This window comes from Lontra canadensis, unplaced genomic scaffold, assembly GCF_010015895.1.
Source record: "Lontra canadensis isolate GAN:19392208 unplaced genomic scaffold, GSC_riverotter_1.0 scaffold122, whole genome shotgun sequence".
Classification (NCBI taxonomy): Eukaryota; Metazoa; Chordata; class Mammalia; order Carnivora; family Mustelidae; genus Lontra; species Lontra canadensis.
Window position 1 is genome coordinate 4,018,983 of NW_022631116.1, and position 17,357 is coordinate 4,036,339.

Sequence of the window (17,357 nt, forward strand, 5' to 3'; positions counted from 1 at the left end):
AGGGAAGGCATTCCCTCAGTGGAGGTGAACGAGAAGACACGGTGCTTGTAGACTCTCAGGCAGAGAGAGACCCAGGCCACATACAGGGGAACACTAACACTTGCAGAGACCCCTCAGCCTGACATGCAGACAGAGGGCTGGGCTAGGGGGCTGCCAGGAGGACCTCTCTGGGGCAGGAGAAACCCCACAGAGCCTGTGCAGTGCCACTGCATGAAGCCAATTAGGGTTTCCAGGTTTGGGAGCCAGGGCGGCTAGACGAGGAGAGGGGAGAGATCCGGGGGTACCCACCAAAGTCGGGGCCTCTGCGCCACAGTTCCTCCAGGTACACGACCTTCTTGCGGACAACGCAGCCGGCACTGTAGCCTGGGGGTGGAGCTGATGTCAGCACAAGAGGCCCCTGGCCAGGCGTCCCCCTCCAGTACCCAGCATCCCCGGGCCCTGACCTGTTCGGGGAGGCTCCAGGGGCTGCAGGTGGATGATGTCGCCCTTGTGGAAGGCCAGCAGCGCTGGGTCTTCGGGCAGGAAGTTTCTCACTGCGACCACGTAGTCTGAGTCCTGGGAGAAGGGGCCGGGAGAGGGGCTGCGGTCCCATCCCCTCCTCCCAGAAGCCTAGGGCCATGCCCCGGCTCCTCTCTCCCGCAGGTATTCCTCCCTGATTCCTGGGCAAGCGAACATTCCAAACATTCTGCGGGTGCAAGAGGGAAGGATGCTGTGCCAGTCGAAAGGGTTCCCACAACTGTGAAGGGCTGGAGCTGAGAGTCTGAGGGACACTGGTGGCCGTCAGGACGTGTACAGGCCTTACCCATCCCCCCCCCCAAAGCTGTCCCACTGAGGCCAGCTGCTGGGCCTGAGGCTGCCTGGTGGGGAGGACGGGAGGTTGCAGAGGCCAAGGCGGGCACTCACAGTCTTGGGGTGGGGGGTGGGGTGACACCTGTGATGAGGGCATTAGGAAAGGCTTTGAGGGAGCTGGCAAAAGTGGGAACAGGTGTCCCAGACACAGCCTCTGCAAAGGCCCAAAAGATGCCAGATGTCTGTGGACACATGTGCACACACACACACCCCCCCACACACTCACACCCATGCCTCCTGTCCACGATGCAGAAGAGCCCTGTTCTCTGCCCCCGGGCCCCTGAGGAGAGGGCACCTGTAGGAGGACGCTGACCTTCTTCAGTTCCAGGATGAAGTCGTCCACCAGGGTCTTGACCTGGTGAGCTCGGGCTGAGAAGAGGATGACTTTCTCACTGGCCAGGTTGAACTCCAGCATGTTCTGGGAGGGGATGGTCACAAAGAGGATATCTGCAAAGCTGGAGGACGGGGAGAGTGGCATGAAGGCAGGGCTCCTTGGCCGGAGGGTGCCTTCTTCCCTTCCCATCCTGGTCCTTCTGTTCCTGCCCTGTACGGTTCCCAAAGCCCAGTCCCACCCCAGCCCCCTGCCCCCTGCCACCATGGGACCTGGGAGCCTGCCTAACCTCCCCACCCCATCCTGCCTGTGGCTCCAGCTTATTTCCTAGCGCCCTGTGAACTCACACTCCAGCCCTCACTACGCTTTGCCTTGCTCTGTTTCTTTCTTTTTCTCTCTCTTTTTATTTTATTTTTTTTTAAGATTTTTATTTATTTATTTATTTACTTACTTATTTTTTTAAAGATTTTATTTACTTATTTGAGGGAGAATGAGTGAGAGAGAGCATGAGAGAGGAGAAGGTCAGAGAGAGAAGCAGACTCCCCAAGGAGCTGGGAGCCCGATGCGGGACTCGATCCTGGAAGTCCGGGATCATGACCTGAGCTGAAGGCAGTTGCCCAACCAACTGAGCCACCCAGGCGCCCCTTTATTTATTTGACAGATCACAAGTAGGCAGAGAGGAAGGCAGAGAGAGAGGAGGAAGCAGGCTCCCTGCTGAGCAGAGAGCCTGATGCAGGGCTCGATCCCAGGACCCTGGGATCATAACCCGAGCCGAAGGCAGAGGCTTTAACCCACTGAGCCACCCAGGCAACCCTCTCTCTCTCTCTTTTTAAAAAGATTTTATTTATTTGAGAGAGAGAGCATGCACACAAGTTGGGGGGGCTAGTGGCAGAGAGAGAAGGAGAGACAGGCTTCCTGCTGAGCAGAGAGCCCCATGCAGGGCTCAATCCCAAGATCCTGAGATCATGGCCTGAGCAGACTGAAGGCAAAGGCTTACCCACTTAACCGACTGAGCCACCCAGGCGCCCCTGTTTATTTCTTAATCCAGCCTTCTAGGTCTTGCCTACAGAAATGTCTCTCTTTCACCCACTGACCAAATTCTCTGCATCTTTCAAAGCAAGGAGCTTTCACACAAGCAGCGACGAGGCTCTGTCTCTGGGCTTGTGTGACAGAGGACAAAAGGGGCTGCTGGCAGAGGAGGGTCCGCAGACTCCGTGAGGTCTTATGCTGGAGTACCCTTGCCCTTCTCAGCTATTCACAACACAGACGCCCGCACTGCACAGGGAGCTCTGGGAGGGCAGGGCTGGGGTGAGGCTGAGAGGCAGGACAGGGTGGCGGGCTTCTAGCCTCATCCACTTCCTGGTTTTGTGAATTGAGACAAGCCACTTCTGTCACTGAGCCTCAGTTGCCCTGTCTGTAAAATGAACTTGCTTAAAGGGCTTGGCTCAGAGCCTGACACATCACAGGCAGCTAGCAGTTGGCTGGGGCAAGAGTCTGGGAGGAGATGCTGCTGTCGGTCCATGCCCACCTCCAGCCAGCCCCATTCTCACCCACTTGTCCCCAGGTCACCTGTACGTGCGCAGGACCTGTAGCTGCCCACCAGCCTCCCGGCTGCTCTTGACCATCCGCAAGAGCTTGATGCCTGTGTGGGACACGGCTAGGATCTGCACGCCAGTGCCCACGCTGCCCTGGGTGGGGATGAGGAACATGTGAGTCTTCTAGTCTCCTCCCTGAAGCCCCTTGGTGAGTGGGGGCCGGCAGGGGGCTCGCACCGTGGCAGGGAAGAGGCGGGAGAAGTAGACCTCCCAGCTGTCACGTGCGGTGCTGACCACGGCCCGCTTCACGCTCTCCGTTGCCAGGGGCCGCTGTGTGTCCAGCTGGTTCTGGGCTAAGGGATGCCAGGTCAGGTCAGAACCCTCCCTCCCCTCCCCTGCCAGCCCACATTGCAGGGAGGGAGGCTGACACCCGGCAAGAAGGTACTGGAATTGTGTTCTCAGTGCCTACAAGGGGAAACCAAGATCCACAGACAGACAGGATGGCTGGGGACACATGGTGTGTTAGGCAAATCTGAACTCGGCCTGACACCTGGCCAGGGAAGATGCCAGAAACAGAGCCAAGGGGGCTGTCCAGGAGGCAAACAGGGCTGGGTTCATCATCCCCAATCTCCCTGTGGGAAAGGGCTAGCCTGACTCTAGCTGGATGCCCCATCCATGTCCTTTCCTGCCCCCTATGGTACCAAACAAGGCCTTCATCTTCAGTCTCTCATCCTCGGAGATGCGCAGGCAGGCCTCGGACAGCGTGTCATGGAGGATCTGTGGGAATGAACCCCAATGCAGGTGGCTGGCGAGACTCCCCCAGCTGGGAACCCGGGCTGGACTGTTCTAGTGGGAGTGGGAATGCGGAGGTTTCTAATTATGTGGTAGTGGGGTCATCTGTGTGAATCAGATCCCAGTTACAGAGATCCCTCTCCTTCCTCCTCTCTTCTACAACCCATGCTGCCCTTGGGCGGTAGCTTCCTCCTGTACTTACTGGGGCTGGGATTTGACTTCTGAGTACCATCCAGCTCAGACAAATGGTGTTATCTGGTTAAATCCAAATTGTGGGCTTACTGACCTTGACAGTGGAGGTGGGAAATTCAGTAGAACAGCTTCCCATCCTCGCTGTGGTCAAGGACCCCACATCCAAGAGTACAGAAATGAAATCTGCAGACAGCTAGTCTATGTACCCATTGCCCTGGTGAGTACACTGAGCCAGAAAGGGAAGAGAAGACCTCACCTGCCGGAACAAGAGGTCTAACTGCACGGGATGGCTGTAGCTGTCCTTGGGGTAAAACACCTGTGGGATTGGGGCTCCAGTGAGGCCCTTGGGACAGTCCCCTCGCTTTGCTTCCCACCAGACCCCATCCCCTAAATACAGCGGGCTCCATACTCAGGCTCTGACTCCGCCCCCTTACATGGACCAAGTTTTTGTGCCCCACCCCCAACCCCGCCCCTCCTCCCTGCCCTAGGCAGGGGAGAGGGCTCCGCCCCCACGCAGCCCCTCCCTTGGCTTCAACAGTGCCAAGTACCTCTTTGCGTAAGAAGATCCGCCAGGGGGCGTCCTGGTAGCCGTAGAAGTTGGGATTCATCAGGCGGTGTAGCCGCGTCTGCAGGGGTTCCTCAGAGGGCTCCAGAGACCGCGAAGGCAGCACTGGGGAGCACGGTGAGTCGGGTAGGCATGAGTGAGAGACGCAGGGCCAATGAGGGAGGGTATTGGGGGCAACCTCTTGTCAGGTAAGGGACCAGGGCTAAGAGGTTTCCCACACCCTTGACTGTGGACATACCAGTCATGAGGGCACATGAACAATCATAACAGCTCAGCCCTGGCTCAGTCTTTCATTTGATGCATATATAGATCACCTAGTGTATGCAGCCGGTCTGTGCTAGAGGCTGGGTGTGAACAATAGAGACAAAGCTCCTGCCCTTGTGTTGACAGTCTTGTGGTAGATGTTGATGGAATGGCGAGAAATAACAAAGGTCTCAGTTCTAGGAGCTGGGATGGAAATAAAAATCGTGTATTTAGGAGAAAGTCTAAGGGCTTGTCTGTGAGGGTCCTTCAGTCTCTGTGATCTGTCATACCTCTCAGATGACACTGAGCCAAGACCCGAATGTGAGACAGGCCAGGCATGCAAAGATCTTCTGGGGAAGAGCATTCTAGGTATAGCAAGTGCAAAGGCCCTGCAGTAGGAGTGGGCTTGCTGTGTTCCAGGAACAGAGTGTGCCAAAGGGAGAGTGGGAGGGGATGAGGTTGCGGAGGTGGGCAGATCATGCAGGGTCTCATAGGTCATAGTGAGAAGTCTGGAGTTCATCCTAGAAATCATGGGAGAGTTCTTGGCAGAGACATGATGTGAGCTTTTAAAACATTTTTTAAAAGATTTTATTTATTTATTTCTCAGACAGAGATAGGCAGAGAGGCAGGCATAGAGAGGGAAGCAGGCTCCCTGCTGAGCAGAGAGCCCGATGCGGGGCTTGATCCCAGGACGCTGGGATCATGACCCGAAGGCAGAGGCTTTAACCCACTGAGCCACCCAGGTGCCCAACATGATGTGAGCTTTTAAGATATACTGTGGTTGCCATGAAGCAGAGGACATAGAGATTAGGGTTGCAATTATGAGTCTAGGAGGGCTGAGTTTATATTCCTGGTCTGACCCATTTGAACCGTGTGATCTTAGACAAGTCATGTAACCTCTCTGTGTCTGTTTTCTCACCTGTAACGTAGAGACCGGAACAGTATTTCCTTGAAGGATTTGAATGGGGACTTACTGAGGCCAGAGCGGGTCTGGCCTGAAATCAGTGTTACATAAGTGCTGATATACTTACATGAATGTGCACACAGTAGGTCCACGTGGGCTCAGGGACACAGACACACATGCCATGGACATGAAGACCGGGACTCCCCTGTGCTCACACAGGCTTACACCCTTCGACCCTCGTGCCCCTCTCTCCTCTCTCCCTCCTGGCCTCTCACCTGGAGTGGGTCCCACGGATGGCCTTGGTGTGCTGGTCACTGGCTTGACCAAGGCCACGGCCTCTCTGGGCACCTATTCCCACCACAAAGAGAGTGCTCAGGGGGCAGAATGGGGGAGGGCAGGAAGGGGGCAGTGGCAGGGGCAGCAGCTTATAGGGGCAGCTGGCTTTGGAGGTACTCCAGGGCTGCAGCCCAAACGTGTCCCTCACCTGGCTGCCCCCTGCTGCCGCTGGGTCGCCCATCTGCCCCTTGAGGATCATTAGCGCCTCCTCATGGGGATCTGGCCGCTTCACAAACATCTTTCTGCCATCCTTCCTGGTGGATTGGATAGGGGTTTCTTCTTCCCAGCCACAAATACCTGTAACAGGGAACTTCTTCCTCCACCCCCAGCCCCTCTTCCATCATTACACGTGAGCACCCAGAGAGGGTCAGAGACTGGTCTGAGGTCACACAGCACAACCTAGAGAGCAGAGGTCTAGGCCTTCCTCTGGCTGAAGGATCATTGGGACCATCTGCGTGAGCAGACTCACTCCCTGCAAGGTGCTGGGCAGGGGGCTGCTCCCAGGGTGGATGGGCCCACAGCAAGGAGCCCCCCCACCGCACCGTCCAGAGTGTCGGATGGCGGGGACAGGGGTAGAGCTGACCTGAGGGCCTCGGGCCGGCCTCCCCGGGGCGGCTGCTGGTACTGCCTCACGATGTTCTTGATCTGCTGTGTGGGCTGCGGGAAGTGCTCTGAGTTGAGTGTGGAATACCGGACCAGATCTGGGCAAGGTGCAGCTGTGGGCAAGGGGGGGTGGGGATAGGGCACAGGATGAGGCCCCAGGGGACACACTACAATCCCAGTCCTGTCCCGGGAAGCCCCCCCTGCCCCCCACCATGGAGATAGGACACTCACTGGTTTCTGGACAAACCCGGTGCTGAGCTAGAACAGGGACGGCCACGGGCTTGGTGGGGGGTCTTGGGGCCTTGGCCAGACGGGCAGGGGCCAGAGGCTTTGGAGAGGAGCGGAGGAGCACAGGCTTGGCTGGGGGTCCAGTGCCCACAAACTGCGGCCGTGCCTCTGGCGGTAGGGGTTTCTGCAGAGAACAGGGGATAGGGTGCACTTCCTGGGACACACCCGCCTTTTCTTAGGGACCCCACATTTGCCCAGGATGGGCTGCGGGGCGACTGCCCCAGAGAGGCACAACGATGCCCCAGAGCATCACGCCTCTCGGCTGGGCAGGCCAGGCTCACCTCTGGGGGCAAGGGCCTTGGGGTAGGGCCCAGGGGCTGCTGCTGGAGTGCCATGGCCTGCAGGGTCATCTCCCGGGCCTGGGGAGAGGTGGTGGCGGTGGTGACTGGCAGGCCCGAAATCAGGGCACCCCCCGCACCCATCCTGCACTCACCAGGAGGACAGCCTGCTTGTGGATGAAGGCCTGCTGCAGGGCCAATGTGGAGGCATCTAGGCCTGGGACTGGAGGGAGCCGAGTCGGAGGGTGTGGATCCCGAGGGATGGGAGGTAGAGGGAAGTAGGAATTCCCCAGCTATCCCCAACCCTGCCGCTGTCCCCCCCACCCCCTCCCGCCAGGCCTGTGGCTGCCTCCATCCTAACAGGTGGAGGAGCCCCAAGAACCAGCAGGAGAGCCCCCTTCACCTCGCCCGACCCTGGAAACACCCTGGGGGCAGGCACTGACTTGGCTTTGGCTTTGGCTCTGGGGGTCTCCTGGGGGGGTCTTCAGTGCTGCTACCATCGCTGCCACCAGGCTGGCCTCCCCCTTTCATGCGGTAGGCAATGGCTGTTGCCTTCTCCAGGTCCTGGGGGCAGCAGGTGGCTCAAGTATCTGCCTCACTGTCATGCTCCTCAGACGCCAAGGCAACGGGCACCTGACACTGGCCACCTCCTCTGTCCCTGGGGCGTCTGCTCCATGCCCAGCCTCCAGTCATGCAGCATACCAGTCAGTATTCCCACAGCCGTGCAAACTCCTCAAACCCATCCCCCCTCCCACAAATGAATGAACAGGTTCCAGGAGATGCTGTGCCCTGCTCAGAGCCCACATCATGCCACGGAGGGGCTCCTGGAAGTTCCCAAAGTGAGCAAGGGTGCCTGAGGGGGCTGGCTCCCACCAGAGGTGGAGGAGGGGCCCATGGGTCCTTCTGGGGTCAGCCTGGAGCATCTTGAGCCACAGGGACACCCTCATCTTTTGCCGGGCCCCCAGCAGAGACCCAGGTGAGATGTGCCACCCCTCAGCCCTGGCTGTGAGATGCTCCTGCACCACCCTGTGGTCCCAGCTGTCTGCAAATACCACCCCCACCAATCCCTACCGCATCCCCGTAGGACAGCACGGGGTCAAAGAGGCTGTCCAGGTAGCCGTCCAGTCCCTTGTGGGGCACAGAGGGTTCTCCCGGGCTGTCTGAGTCTGGTTGGGAGGGTGGGGGACACAAAAGCCAAGTTCTTTTCTCCTGCTAATCACCCCATCGCCTCCAGGATCCCTCCCCACCAGAGACAGTGGCCACTGCTGGCTGGCCTTGGTGGTTCGCTGTTCCTCTCTGGGCCCCATTCGTACCGTCCTCATTGTGGCTGCAGTACCCATCGGAGTCAGCTACTCTGGGCACGTGTCGCTGGGCCTGGGGCCTGGTGGGCGTGTCCTCATCCGAGTCCCAGCTGTTCCCAAACAACCTATAGGGAAGGGGACCATGGAGCAGCTCCCCTCCTACGAGATTGTGGCTCTCCCTGAATCACCCCACCACCACCACCATGTTCTCTCTGGGCTCTGGAAATGGATGACTCCCTCCCTTTAAAGGTGGGACCCGGCGGGTGGGGCAGCAGAACATCAGGCTCTTGATCTTGGGATAGTGAGTGCTAGACCACACTGGGTGTAGAAGTTGCTTAAAGCTTAGGTTTAGAACTCAGCTCTGAACCAGCAGCTGGGAGAAAAGCCGTGTGCGAGGAGAGGCCATCTGTGTGAAGGGCCTGGGTAGCCACCTACGCTCTGGGGCTTCCCCTGCCAGCCACGGGCCCTTCTGCACCCACGATGAAGTAGGACTTCTGTTTTGGGAAGTCCCGGAGCAGCTCGAGGTTGGACACCAGGTCCAGCACGTAGTCGTGGCCTGCCAGCTCTGCCCACTGGACCCCATGCTTCATGGCCACCGTCCAGCCCCGCCAGCCGTCTGCCAGGCCCCTGGAGACAGCACATGGAGGAGCAGGGATGAGGGACGGAGCCAACAGGTACTATCTGGAGAAACCATGGAACACGAGCCAGACCCTAAGCATGACCAGAGTGGACCCCATGGCGGGGGAGGGGGTTTCTGGTCTTCTACTCCTCCCCCTCCCTCCTTCTGCACTACCCAAGGCTTTGCCTGGTGGGGCCTTCCAGGAGCCAACCTGTGCCGCAGAATGTCTCCAGCCACCTCTTCCCCCGTACTCCAGGAGTGCACTGGGCAGGAGAACTGGTCGCCTGGGGCAGATGCTGGGCTTAGCCAGGATGCATCCACGGCCCAGGCCTGCACCTTTCCTGCCTGCTTGCCCGCTCTTGTCCTGGACCCTAGATCTGCATCCTCCCGGCCCCCGCTCCCTTCCCCTATTCCAGGTCCAGCTCCCACATCCACCTGCTGACCTCTCTCCCCAGCCACACCCAGAGGGCCCCTCCCCAGCATCTCCTGATCCCCAGGGCATACTGGGGCCTGCTGACTCCAGTAGTCCCTCTGGAGGGAGTGAGGGAGGGAGGGAAAGCAGCCCGTGGTGGGGAGAGGACAGCTCACCATTGAAGCAGCCCACGTCCAGTGCCATGCTGGCCTTCTCTTGGGTTGCTCTCCACTCGAGCTGGGTCGGCGGGAAGGTGCGGGCCACCGCAGAACCCTGCTGTTGGCCTTGGCCCATGGCCTGCATGAGCCGGTGCTGACATACAGCCTGGAAGCCATTCTGCCCGTGATCAGACACAAACCTGATGGGCGGGAGTTGGAGCCAGGATGAAGAGGGAACTGTGGCTAGCCCTCGATAGAGGGAGATTCTAAGTCCAATCTGAGGGAGGCCCAGGCTAGCCCAGAGCTGTGAGGTGAAGCTGACAAGGCCCCAGCTCTGAGGCTGGCTCAGGAGGGGTCCCTCAAGAGCCCAGAGTCCCACGACTAAGCTGAAAGGGTCCCAGGCTAACCAGAAATATCTTTAGCCAGCACAGAGGTCCAACGAAAGGCCAAACGGGTTCCAGGAAGGCCCACCAAAGCTTGTTGGAGCAAAACGTCATTGACAAGGTGGCCTCTGCAGCAGGGTGTGGGCAAGAATGTGGACTCTGGAACACTCTTCCCATCCCTTCACCAAGCCTCCCAGGGGGTCATCTGCCCCCTCTAAGCCCGCCTCCAGCTTCTTATCCATACAAGAGATGGCTGAAAGGGTTCAACTTGACCGAGGCCCAATCAGAAGATCCCCTCCAGAGGCAGGTACCCCACATACCTGGCTCTCTGGCTCCTTCCCTCCCCGCTGCTGGAACAGCTGTGGAGCAGGCCCACGGTGGCCACAAGAGGGAACCCAGAGCTGTGCCCACAAGAAGCCCCAGACAGGCAGGCAGTGGTCCTAACCTGCTGCCCCAGCTTCCCAAGACTGACCCTCTGAGCTGCCCACCTACTGGGCGTGGCCCTGCACACTGAGGCTCACAGCACCCCCTCCATTGGTCCTGTTACCAATGCTAATTCACAGGTGAGGAAAGAGACTCAGAGAAGGGCAGTGACTTGTCCCAGGTCACACAGCAGGGAAGTATCAGAGCTGGGCTTTGCACCCGGGGCCTGCCTGAGCTCTCTCTTTTGCAAATCACCCTTCTCACCCGGCATCATCATTGTCATCGGCATCACCAATGTGATCAGGATGCCGACAAGATCTACACCCACACACCACTTCTGGTATTCTATGGGTTGAAGCTGGGATCTGAACCCTGACTGTTGCGTGTCCAGCATCTCTGCTCCTGACTTCCTGGTCCTTTTCCCATGACATGACAGATCAGCGCCTTTTCCCCAAGTTCCCCAGACCCTGGTCTCAGCCATCGTCTGAGTTTTGCCTGAGCCTTACCCTCCAGAGTGAACACCTCCCCTCGTTTCTGGCTCTGAGCCCACTGGAGATGGAGACCAGCCTCCGGTCCAGCCCCAGTGCCTGAGGTTCCCAGCACAGAGACCTCACTCCCGCCCAGCCTGACCTCTCACATCCCGCCCCAGGGGCCTCACGCCTGCGTCCCCGTCCTCATGCCCTGGCCGGGTCCACTCACTTGAGCAGGTACTTGTTCAGGCGCGAGGAAGGTGCAAAGCCGCTGAGGCAGGTAGCCAGTAAGAGCCAGCCACGCTCGGCATTGTGGGCACTGGGGTTGCGCCACACCTGGTTTGCCAGCTGCGCCAGGATCTCGTCCCGGAGTTCAGGCATCGCCAGCCCCTTGTGCACGATGTAGTTCCCGAAGACATTTTCCTGGGCGCCATACAGGTGGGGGTCGCCCATGAAACGCAGGATCTGGGCCACAAACAGACTCTCCTGGGCTTCTTGGAAGGTGGTTCCTGCCAGGGTCCCACCACCCCCAACACACACCCCTCTCCCATCCTTCCCCCATGTCCCCGGAAAGCCCAGATAACAGCCCCCCATGTCACAGTATAACTGCCATGCCCCGTGCCAAATGACCAGGCGATTTGCGCCAACTACGACAAAGGTCAGGATCCAAAGTGCATTCTGACTTTCTTTCATGCTCGTGAAGCTTCCACGAGCACTTTCCATACAGCCCCAGCTCTAGCCTGCATCCCTGGCCTCCAGCCAGCCCCCACCTCCTGCTCCAGGCCCCAGAGAGCGCTCTTTAACATCCCTGTCTGACCAAGCACCTTCCTTGGCTTCCCAGGGCCCTTGGAATGAACTCTAAGCTCCGGATCTGGCAGACAGGCCCTTGGGACCCCTCCCTGCCTCTGCCCTTCTGACTTGCACCAACTGATGTGTCTGACATCAAGTTTTTCTTCTCTCTGTGCCTTTGCCATCTGTCTCAGCTAGCAGATTCTGAGCTCAAATGCTACCCCCCCCAACCCCACACTTTCCCCCCAAGAAGCCCTCTCTGATTCTGTCCCTCCAGAACGGGATTAGGGCTCCAGTCAGACTTCCTGGCCTCTGTGCCCAACCTCTGTCCATGCTAGTCGTCACTGGTCAGGTGTGCTCTGCCTTCCCCCTCGGACTAGGAAGGCCTCGAGGAGAGGACCCGGATCTATTCTTGGTGTCCCTGGGAAGCTCTTTGCCAGGAAGACGGCTAGGAGAAGAAAGGCTCCCAATCCCCCGAGTGGGATTAGCCCTAGCCCAGAGTGGAGCCCAGATTCCATCCCACACCAGAAGTCTTTCCTCCAAAGAAGAGCCCTGGGCTAAATGGCCTGGGCTAGTGGAGGACCGAGGATGGCAAGACAAGGAGTCTCACAGCCTGAGACTTCAAAGGCAGCCTTGGCGGACCCTTACCAGCTTGAAGACGCTCACGGCTTCCGCGTGACACTCTGCTGGCACCGGTGTGAGGGGTGTCCTCAGGGGCACTGTCAGCATCCCGAAGGCAGGTTCCTGTGGGCACAGGGCGGGGCGTGGGGACCGAGCTGGGGCTTGTGAGCACATCTGGATCCACTGCTCTGTGCCAGGGAGGGGGACAAGAGCCAGGGAGCTATGGGCTCCTTTCCCCAGGGTATGGATGGGGCTACGGAGGCCTGAAAGGGGGCAGACCCTGGCCATCAGCAAGCTGGGGGTGAAGACCATCTGAGCGTCCTGGAGAGCTGGAAATGAGACAGGATGATGTCCCGTGGCTCAACCGGTAGACATCTGAAATAGTTCCAACTGGTGGGCAAACAGCCACTTCCTAAGCCCCCGAGGGCCCCCCACTTCCGTCCAGCCCTCCCCCGGAGCCCCCAGACTCCTCATGATCCAGCAACTCAGGGGCTCATACCCCACGCAGCAGGGCATGGCCAGGAGCCTGCCCCAGGCTGACATCAGTGTGAGTTCTCATCTGTCAGTGCCCACTGGCCAGGGCCATGTGGGACCACGCCAGCTTTTACCTTAAAGTGGCATCGGACAAACTTGGCCATGGGGTAGTTGTTGATATCCAGGGGCAGTGTGACACGGGGTTCAGCCTGGAGCCGGGGAGTCCGCACAGGGGCCACCCGGGGCACCCGGGGCGCTCTGAGGCCTGTGGAGAGAGGGAGGTCGTGGGGCACCCGAGTCCAGCGCCCGCCCACACCCACCCCCCACCCCAGGGTCCAGCACTCACGGACCTGCCACGGCTCGTAAGAGTCCTGCCAGCTCAGCAGGTACCTCCAGGTGCCCCACAGCTACCACCTCCCGCTTGCTCAGCTCCTGGAGGGACAGCCCCGAGTGAGGGGCAGGCCCGCCGCAACGCCCGCCGGCCAGCCTCCCTTCTTACCCCTGCTGCCACCCAGCGCCCGCACCCACCTCCAACTCCCGGAGCCGCGCCTCCTCCGCCCGGAGCCTCCGCTCTGCCCTCAGCTGCAGGAGAGCAGATGGTCAAGGCAGGGGAATGGTGGGCAGAGGCGACGGCAGGCCCCAGGCCGGGGGCAGCCTGAGCCGGCTCCCAGAGGGTGGCTGGCGCCTCACAGGCGGCAGAGGGAGGCAAAGATATGGCCGGAGAAACAGGAAGGGAAGAAGAGCGAGAGACAGAGGCACGAGGCAGAGGGAGTAATACTTGGGAGAAAGGGAAAGACCCACAGGAGGTCCCCGCCTCCATCCCTCCCCAAAGCCTTCAGTAGAAGCCAGGTAGTTCTTCAAGGCTTTGGGGACTACATTTGTCCTTTGGGTTGTTGGTTTATATGACAACAGGCCAAGACGGGCATTGAAGAAAAAGGAAAACTGTATCTAGGGCGGCTTCGGTCGACAAATTCTGTCATACCCGATGACTGAAGGCCTCGCCGTGAACCCGGCACAGGCCAAATCCTTCACGAGCAAGATCTGACGGAACCCTCTCCACAACCCCAGGGGAAGGCGGGTAAAGTGAGGACGGGCAAGGCCAAGGTCACAGCTAGCGAGTGGCAGAGTGGGCATTGGAACCCAGGACTGTCTGAGGCCAGGAGTCCCCTCCTGGGTGCTAAGTGCCTCCTCCCTCCCGCTGCCGCCTGGTTCCCCGGAGCAGGGGGAGGGGCCGGCCTGCACCTTGAGGTAATGCCGGTGGTTCATGTACGTGTGCACCAGGGACCGGAATTTCACCAGGTTCCTCTTCATCTGCTGATACCGCTGCCTGAAGGGAGTGGGGGGGGGGGTGGAAAGAAGTGTGTGGGGGGAGGGAATGGGGCAGGCAGGGGTTGGGATCACAGGGTGGCCAAGGCGCAGAGATGCCCACGCCAGCCCGTCCTGGATATCAGCACCCAGGGTTCACTATGGGAGCCCAGTACAGCTCAGAGAGGGGCAGTGACTTGGCCAAGGTCATGCAGCCAATTAAGTGGCAGGGCCTGGACCACACTGCCGGGAGCAGGCGCACCCCAATGGGTTGTCCTCCCAGGGCTCATAAGATGCAGGCTGGGGCTCCTCTTGGCTGGAGAGATCAGGAGGGCCAGGGACTCAGTGGGCAGGACGGCGCAAGGCAGAGCCATAGTGGGAACATCCTTCTGGCCGAGACCCGGCTCTTACTTGCTACGCCTCCTCGCGGCCAGGGAGCTTCGTTCCCCAGCTCTGACATGGCCCCACCCAAGCCTCGCCATGGGGCTCCGGGGAGCCATGCCCTGGGAGGGCCGGGTACCTGGCCAGGTAGCCCCGGGCCCGGCTCTGCAGCAGGACGATCTTGCGGCGCAGCGAGTGGAAGCGCCGGCGGATGAGGAAGCCGCGGAGGCAGCGCTGCAGGGTGAGGGCCGCCAGGTGCAGGACACGCTCACGCATGCTCTCCAGCAACTGGTGCACGTGCTCCTTGAGGAACAGCTGCGGAGGGCAGGCGGCCCGTGAGGGTCTCCCGGGAGAGGGTCTCCCGGGAGACAGCGGGGGAGGACCAGCCGGGGTGGGTGCGGGGTGGGTGCGGGGCCGGCTGAGCAAGGAGAGGTGGGAGGAGCCGCGACAGGGAACCGGGAGGAGGGACCCGCCCGAGTAACGGTCCCGAGACGGGACCAAGCCCCACGGCGCTGCTCTCTGGGTCAGGAATGTTCGGTCGCGCCGTTTCTCATTCCATCGTCTCCTGCTCTGAAGCCCCTGAACTTGTGGCTTCCAGGGGCTGCGCGTGGGGTGGGGCTCACCTTGCTGACCCCGACGCGGTACATACTCGGCAGGACCGTGCACAGACGGCTCAGCACGGACACGCACATGTCCCCGCTGGCTGGCTGGTTGTGCTTGAGAGCCACGAGACAGCGGTACCTACGGTTCCCATGGAATAAGACACTTTACTGCCACCTGCTGGAAACTTGTAATAGCTTCAAATTACTCCTAGAACCTACACACACACAGGCGATGAAACTACGAAAAAAGCGGAAGGATAAATCTGCCCTGTGATAGCTAGCCGACGATGAGCTTGGGTGGTGAACAACCTGAGCAACTGTGCATGGCAGGCTGCGTCCTGCCTGGGTTCTGTACTCCTGGGGCCGCGGGAGAGCTGAAGGATCTGTGGAGCTCAGGAACCACCCTGCTACGGTACCTGTCGATGAACACCTGGAAGGGCAGGCGCACTGGAAAGCCCTCTTTGCGGATTCGCACAGTCTCCAGCACCCCTGAGTAGCGCAGCTGCGCCATCACCACGTCTGGCTCAAAGAGGCCTGGCTCCTGTAAGAACGGCCCAGATAGGGAGTTTGCACACCAGCCCACCCACGTGCCCCAGGCACTAGCAGTTACAAACAGTCCCCACAGTGGGCTGGGCGGATGGAGGCCCAGAGAGGCACAGCCACTTGCCCCAGGTCACACGTCACGGGGAAGATGATTTGGCTCTTCACATACCTTCTTGTGGTTGGGCTTCAGGCACCGTACGAACAAGGGGTTACACCTGCGCAGGGGTGGGAGGACGGCCGTGTGAGCTCCCAGAGAAGGGAAGTGTTGACCGTAAGGGTGGTGGTGTGGGTCAGAGGTGAAGCTGGATGCCCACCCCACTGCACGCTCACCTCTCCATCTTTTCTACCAGATCCAGGAGCGACTGTTGGAACTTAGCGGCCACTGTGTGTGCCTTGTGGAGCCGGGTGACGGAGCTGCTCTGGCCCAGGCGCTGAGGGGCAGCCTGTGGAGCGTGGCTGGAGAAGAGGTGTGCCACCACCTGAGCAGGGGTGGGCAGCAGGCCGGGGCAGTAGTCCAGGCGCCGAGAGACAGGGAGACCCGGCAGGGTAGGGGCCGAGAGATAAAAACAAGGAAACAGAGGTTGGTGGCGAGGCCGGGGGTGGAGGGGGTGGGGGCAAAAGGAGTTAAAAACAAAACGAGCCACATCTCCAGACCACAGGGATCAGAAAACCACCTCCCTGGGCCCCTGCTCTCTCTGCAAGGCTGCTGTCCTCCTAGACCACACCCCTTTCAAGTCAAGGTGCTCAGCACCTTCCAAGGGACCTGTCCCGTGGTGGGGCTGACTTTTTTCCTTCTGTCTGATTGTGCAGCTGGTCCCAAGGTGGCCTTCTACACACATGGTCATGAACTCTGGCAATGACCTCAGCAGGGTGCCCATTTGACAGAGAAGAAGGTGGACACCCAGAGAATGGGGGAGGGTGTCTGGAAACAACAGGGCTATTTGGGAAAACTGCTCAGTGAAGGGACAGGGCAGGACATGGCTGGGTGGGTAGGGCCGGGGGACAGGCAGGGTGATCCAGTGGGACCAGCCAGTGGCATGGCTCTTCAGGGGTCAGGACCAGCAATGGGAGAAAGTACAGAGCAAGGCAAGACTCTGGGTTAGGGCTGAGATCAGGGTCAGAGCCTGGCTGGACCTGGGGTGTGCTAGAGGCAGGGCCAGCACCTGGGTACCTAGGGGACCTCCCCATTTCCTGGACCGAGAGAGGGACCTGATGGTGGGTTGGTTGCTCTCGGAGTGCGGGGGGGCGGTGGGGACAGAGCGGTGGGAGGTGAAGCTTGCTCACCCGTGTCCGGCTCTGCACAAAGAGATCCAGCACGTCCTGGCGCACCTGGTCATGGTTCTTGTCTAGGAACTTGTGCACCTGCAAAGGGGTAACAAGGGGCAGCTTGGGTTAGAGCCCATGCAGCCTGGGGGCAGGGCAGGGGGATAACCTACCCCAGTGTGCATCAGTCTGTCTGCTCCCCTCCTCCTTCCTTCTTCCCTACAGTGGGTCAGGGGCTCTCCGTCCCTGCCCCTCCGGGCCTCTATCTCCCTATCCGTCCTAGAGAATACGGGACACTTCCCCCTCCTGTGGTCCCCTCTCCTTCTGCCCCCAATACCCTTCCCATCTTCCGGGGAGGGGGCACCAGCCATAGCTTCATATAAGCAGTCTGGGTCTTGGCCCCATCCTTAGTGGAGGACCCTGTCCTGTATCTGTCCTCCAGATGAGGAAAACGAGGCCTGAATGGAGACAGAAGCTTCAGATCCTGGCCGGAGACACCACCCCCAAGGCAGGAACATGTCTGAGATAACAGAGTGAGCATCGGCGTCGTTACTGGTAACAGCTACTCCTAATCACATTCAGCGCAGAAGATGGGCACTATCATTAGCCCCATTTTCCAGATGTCCCCACATAGGCTCAGAGAGGTAAAGCAGTTTGCCCAAGGTCACACAGCTGAGGATTGGCAGGGGGCCAGAAC

At 59.7% G+C, this 17,357-nt stretch overlaps 1 protein-coding gene across 1 annotated transcript in view; it reads right to left on the minus strand.

The window, feature by feature from the left end:
* Positions 1-17,357, minus strand: part of MYO15A (myosin XVA) — a 49,411-nt gene that overhangs the window by 14,624 nt on the left and 17,430 nt on the right. Inside the window, exons 18-49 of the mRNA XM_032841311.1 lie at positions 16,682-16,759; positions 15,728-15,876; positions 15,567-15,612; positions 15,271-15,395; positions 14,876-14,993; positions 14,392-14,567; positions 13,809-13,893; positions 13,095-13,148; positions 12,917-12,998; positions 12,701-12,831; positions 12,120-12,215; positions 10,912-11,147; positions 9,425-9,606; positions 9,048-9,120; positions 8,653-8,844; positions 8,191-8,342; positions 7,988-8,082; positions 7,360-7,480; positions 7,072-7,139; positions 6,920-6,997; positions 6,582-6,762; positions 6,331-6,463; positions 5,896-6,001; positions 5,687-5,759; positions 4,248-4,369; positions 3,956-4,015; positions 3,417-3,492; positions 2,953-3,068; positions 2,750-2,868; positions 1,163-1,304; positions 444-555; positions 289-363 (exon numbers count right to left, since the gene is read on the minus strand). Coding sequence (XP_032697202.1) covers positions 289-363; positions 444-555; positions 1,163-1,304; positions 2,750-2,868; positions 2,953-3,068; positions 3,417-3,492; positions 3,956-4,015; positions 4,248-4,369; positions 5,687-5,759; positions 5,896-6,001; positions 6,331-6,463; positions 6,582-6,762; positions 6,920-6,997; positions 7,072-7,139; positions 7,360-7,480; positions 7,988-8,082; positions 8,191-8,342; positions 8,653-8,844; positions 9,048-9,120; positions 9,425-9,606; positions 10,912-11,147; positions 12,120-12,215; positions 12,701-12,831; positions 12,917-12,998; positions 13,095-13,148; positions 13,809-13,893; positions 14,392-14,567; positions 14,876-14,993; positions 15,271-15,395; positions 15,567-15,612; positions 15,728-15,876; positions 16,682-16,759 — 3,652 coding nt within the window. The remainder of the gene's footprint in view (positions 1-288; positions 364-443; positions 556-1,162; positions 1,305-2,749; positions 2,869-2,952; positions 3,069-3,416; positions 3,493-3,955; positions 4,016-4,247; positions 4,370-5,686; positions 5,760-5,895; positions 6,002-6,330; positions 6,464-6,581; positions 6,763-6,919; positions 6,998-7,071; positions 7,140-7,359; positions 7,481-7,987; positions 8,083-8,190; positions 8,343-8,652; positions 8,845-9,047; positions 9,121-9,424; positions 9,607-10,911; positions 11,148-12,119; positions 12,216-12,700; positions 12,832-12,916; positions 12,999-13,094; positions 13,149-13,808; positions 13,894-14,391; positions 14,568-14,875; positions 14,994-15,270; positions 15,396-15,566; positions 15,613-15,727; positions 15,877-16,681; positions 16,760-17,357) is intronic.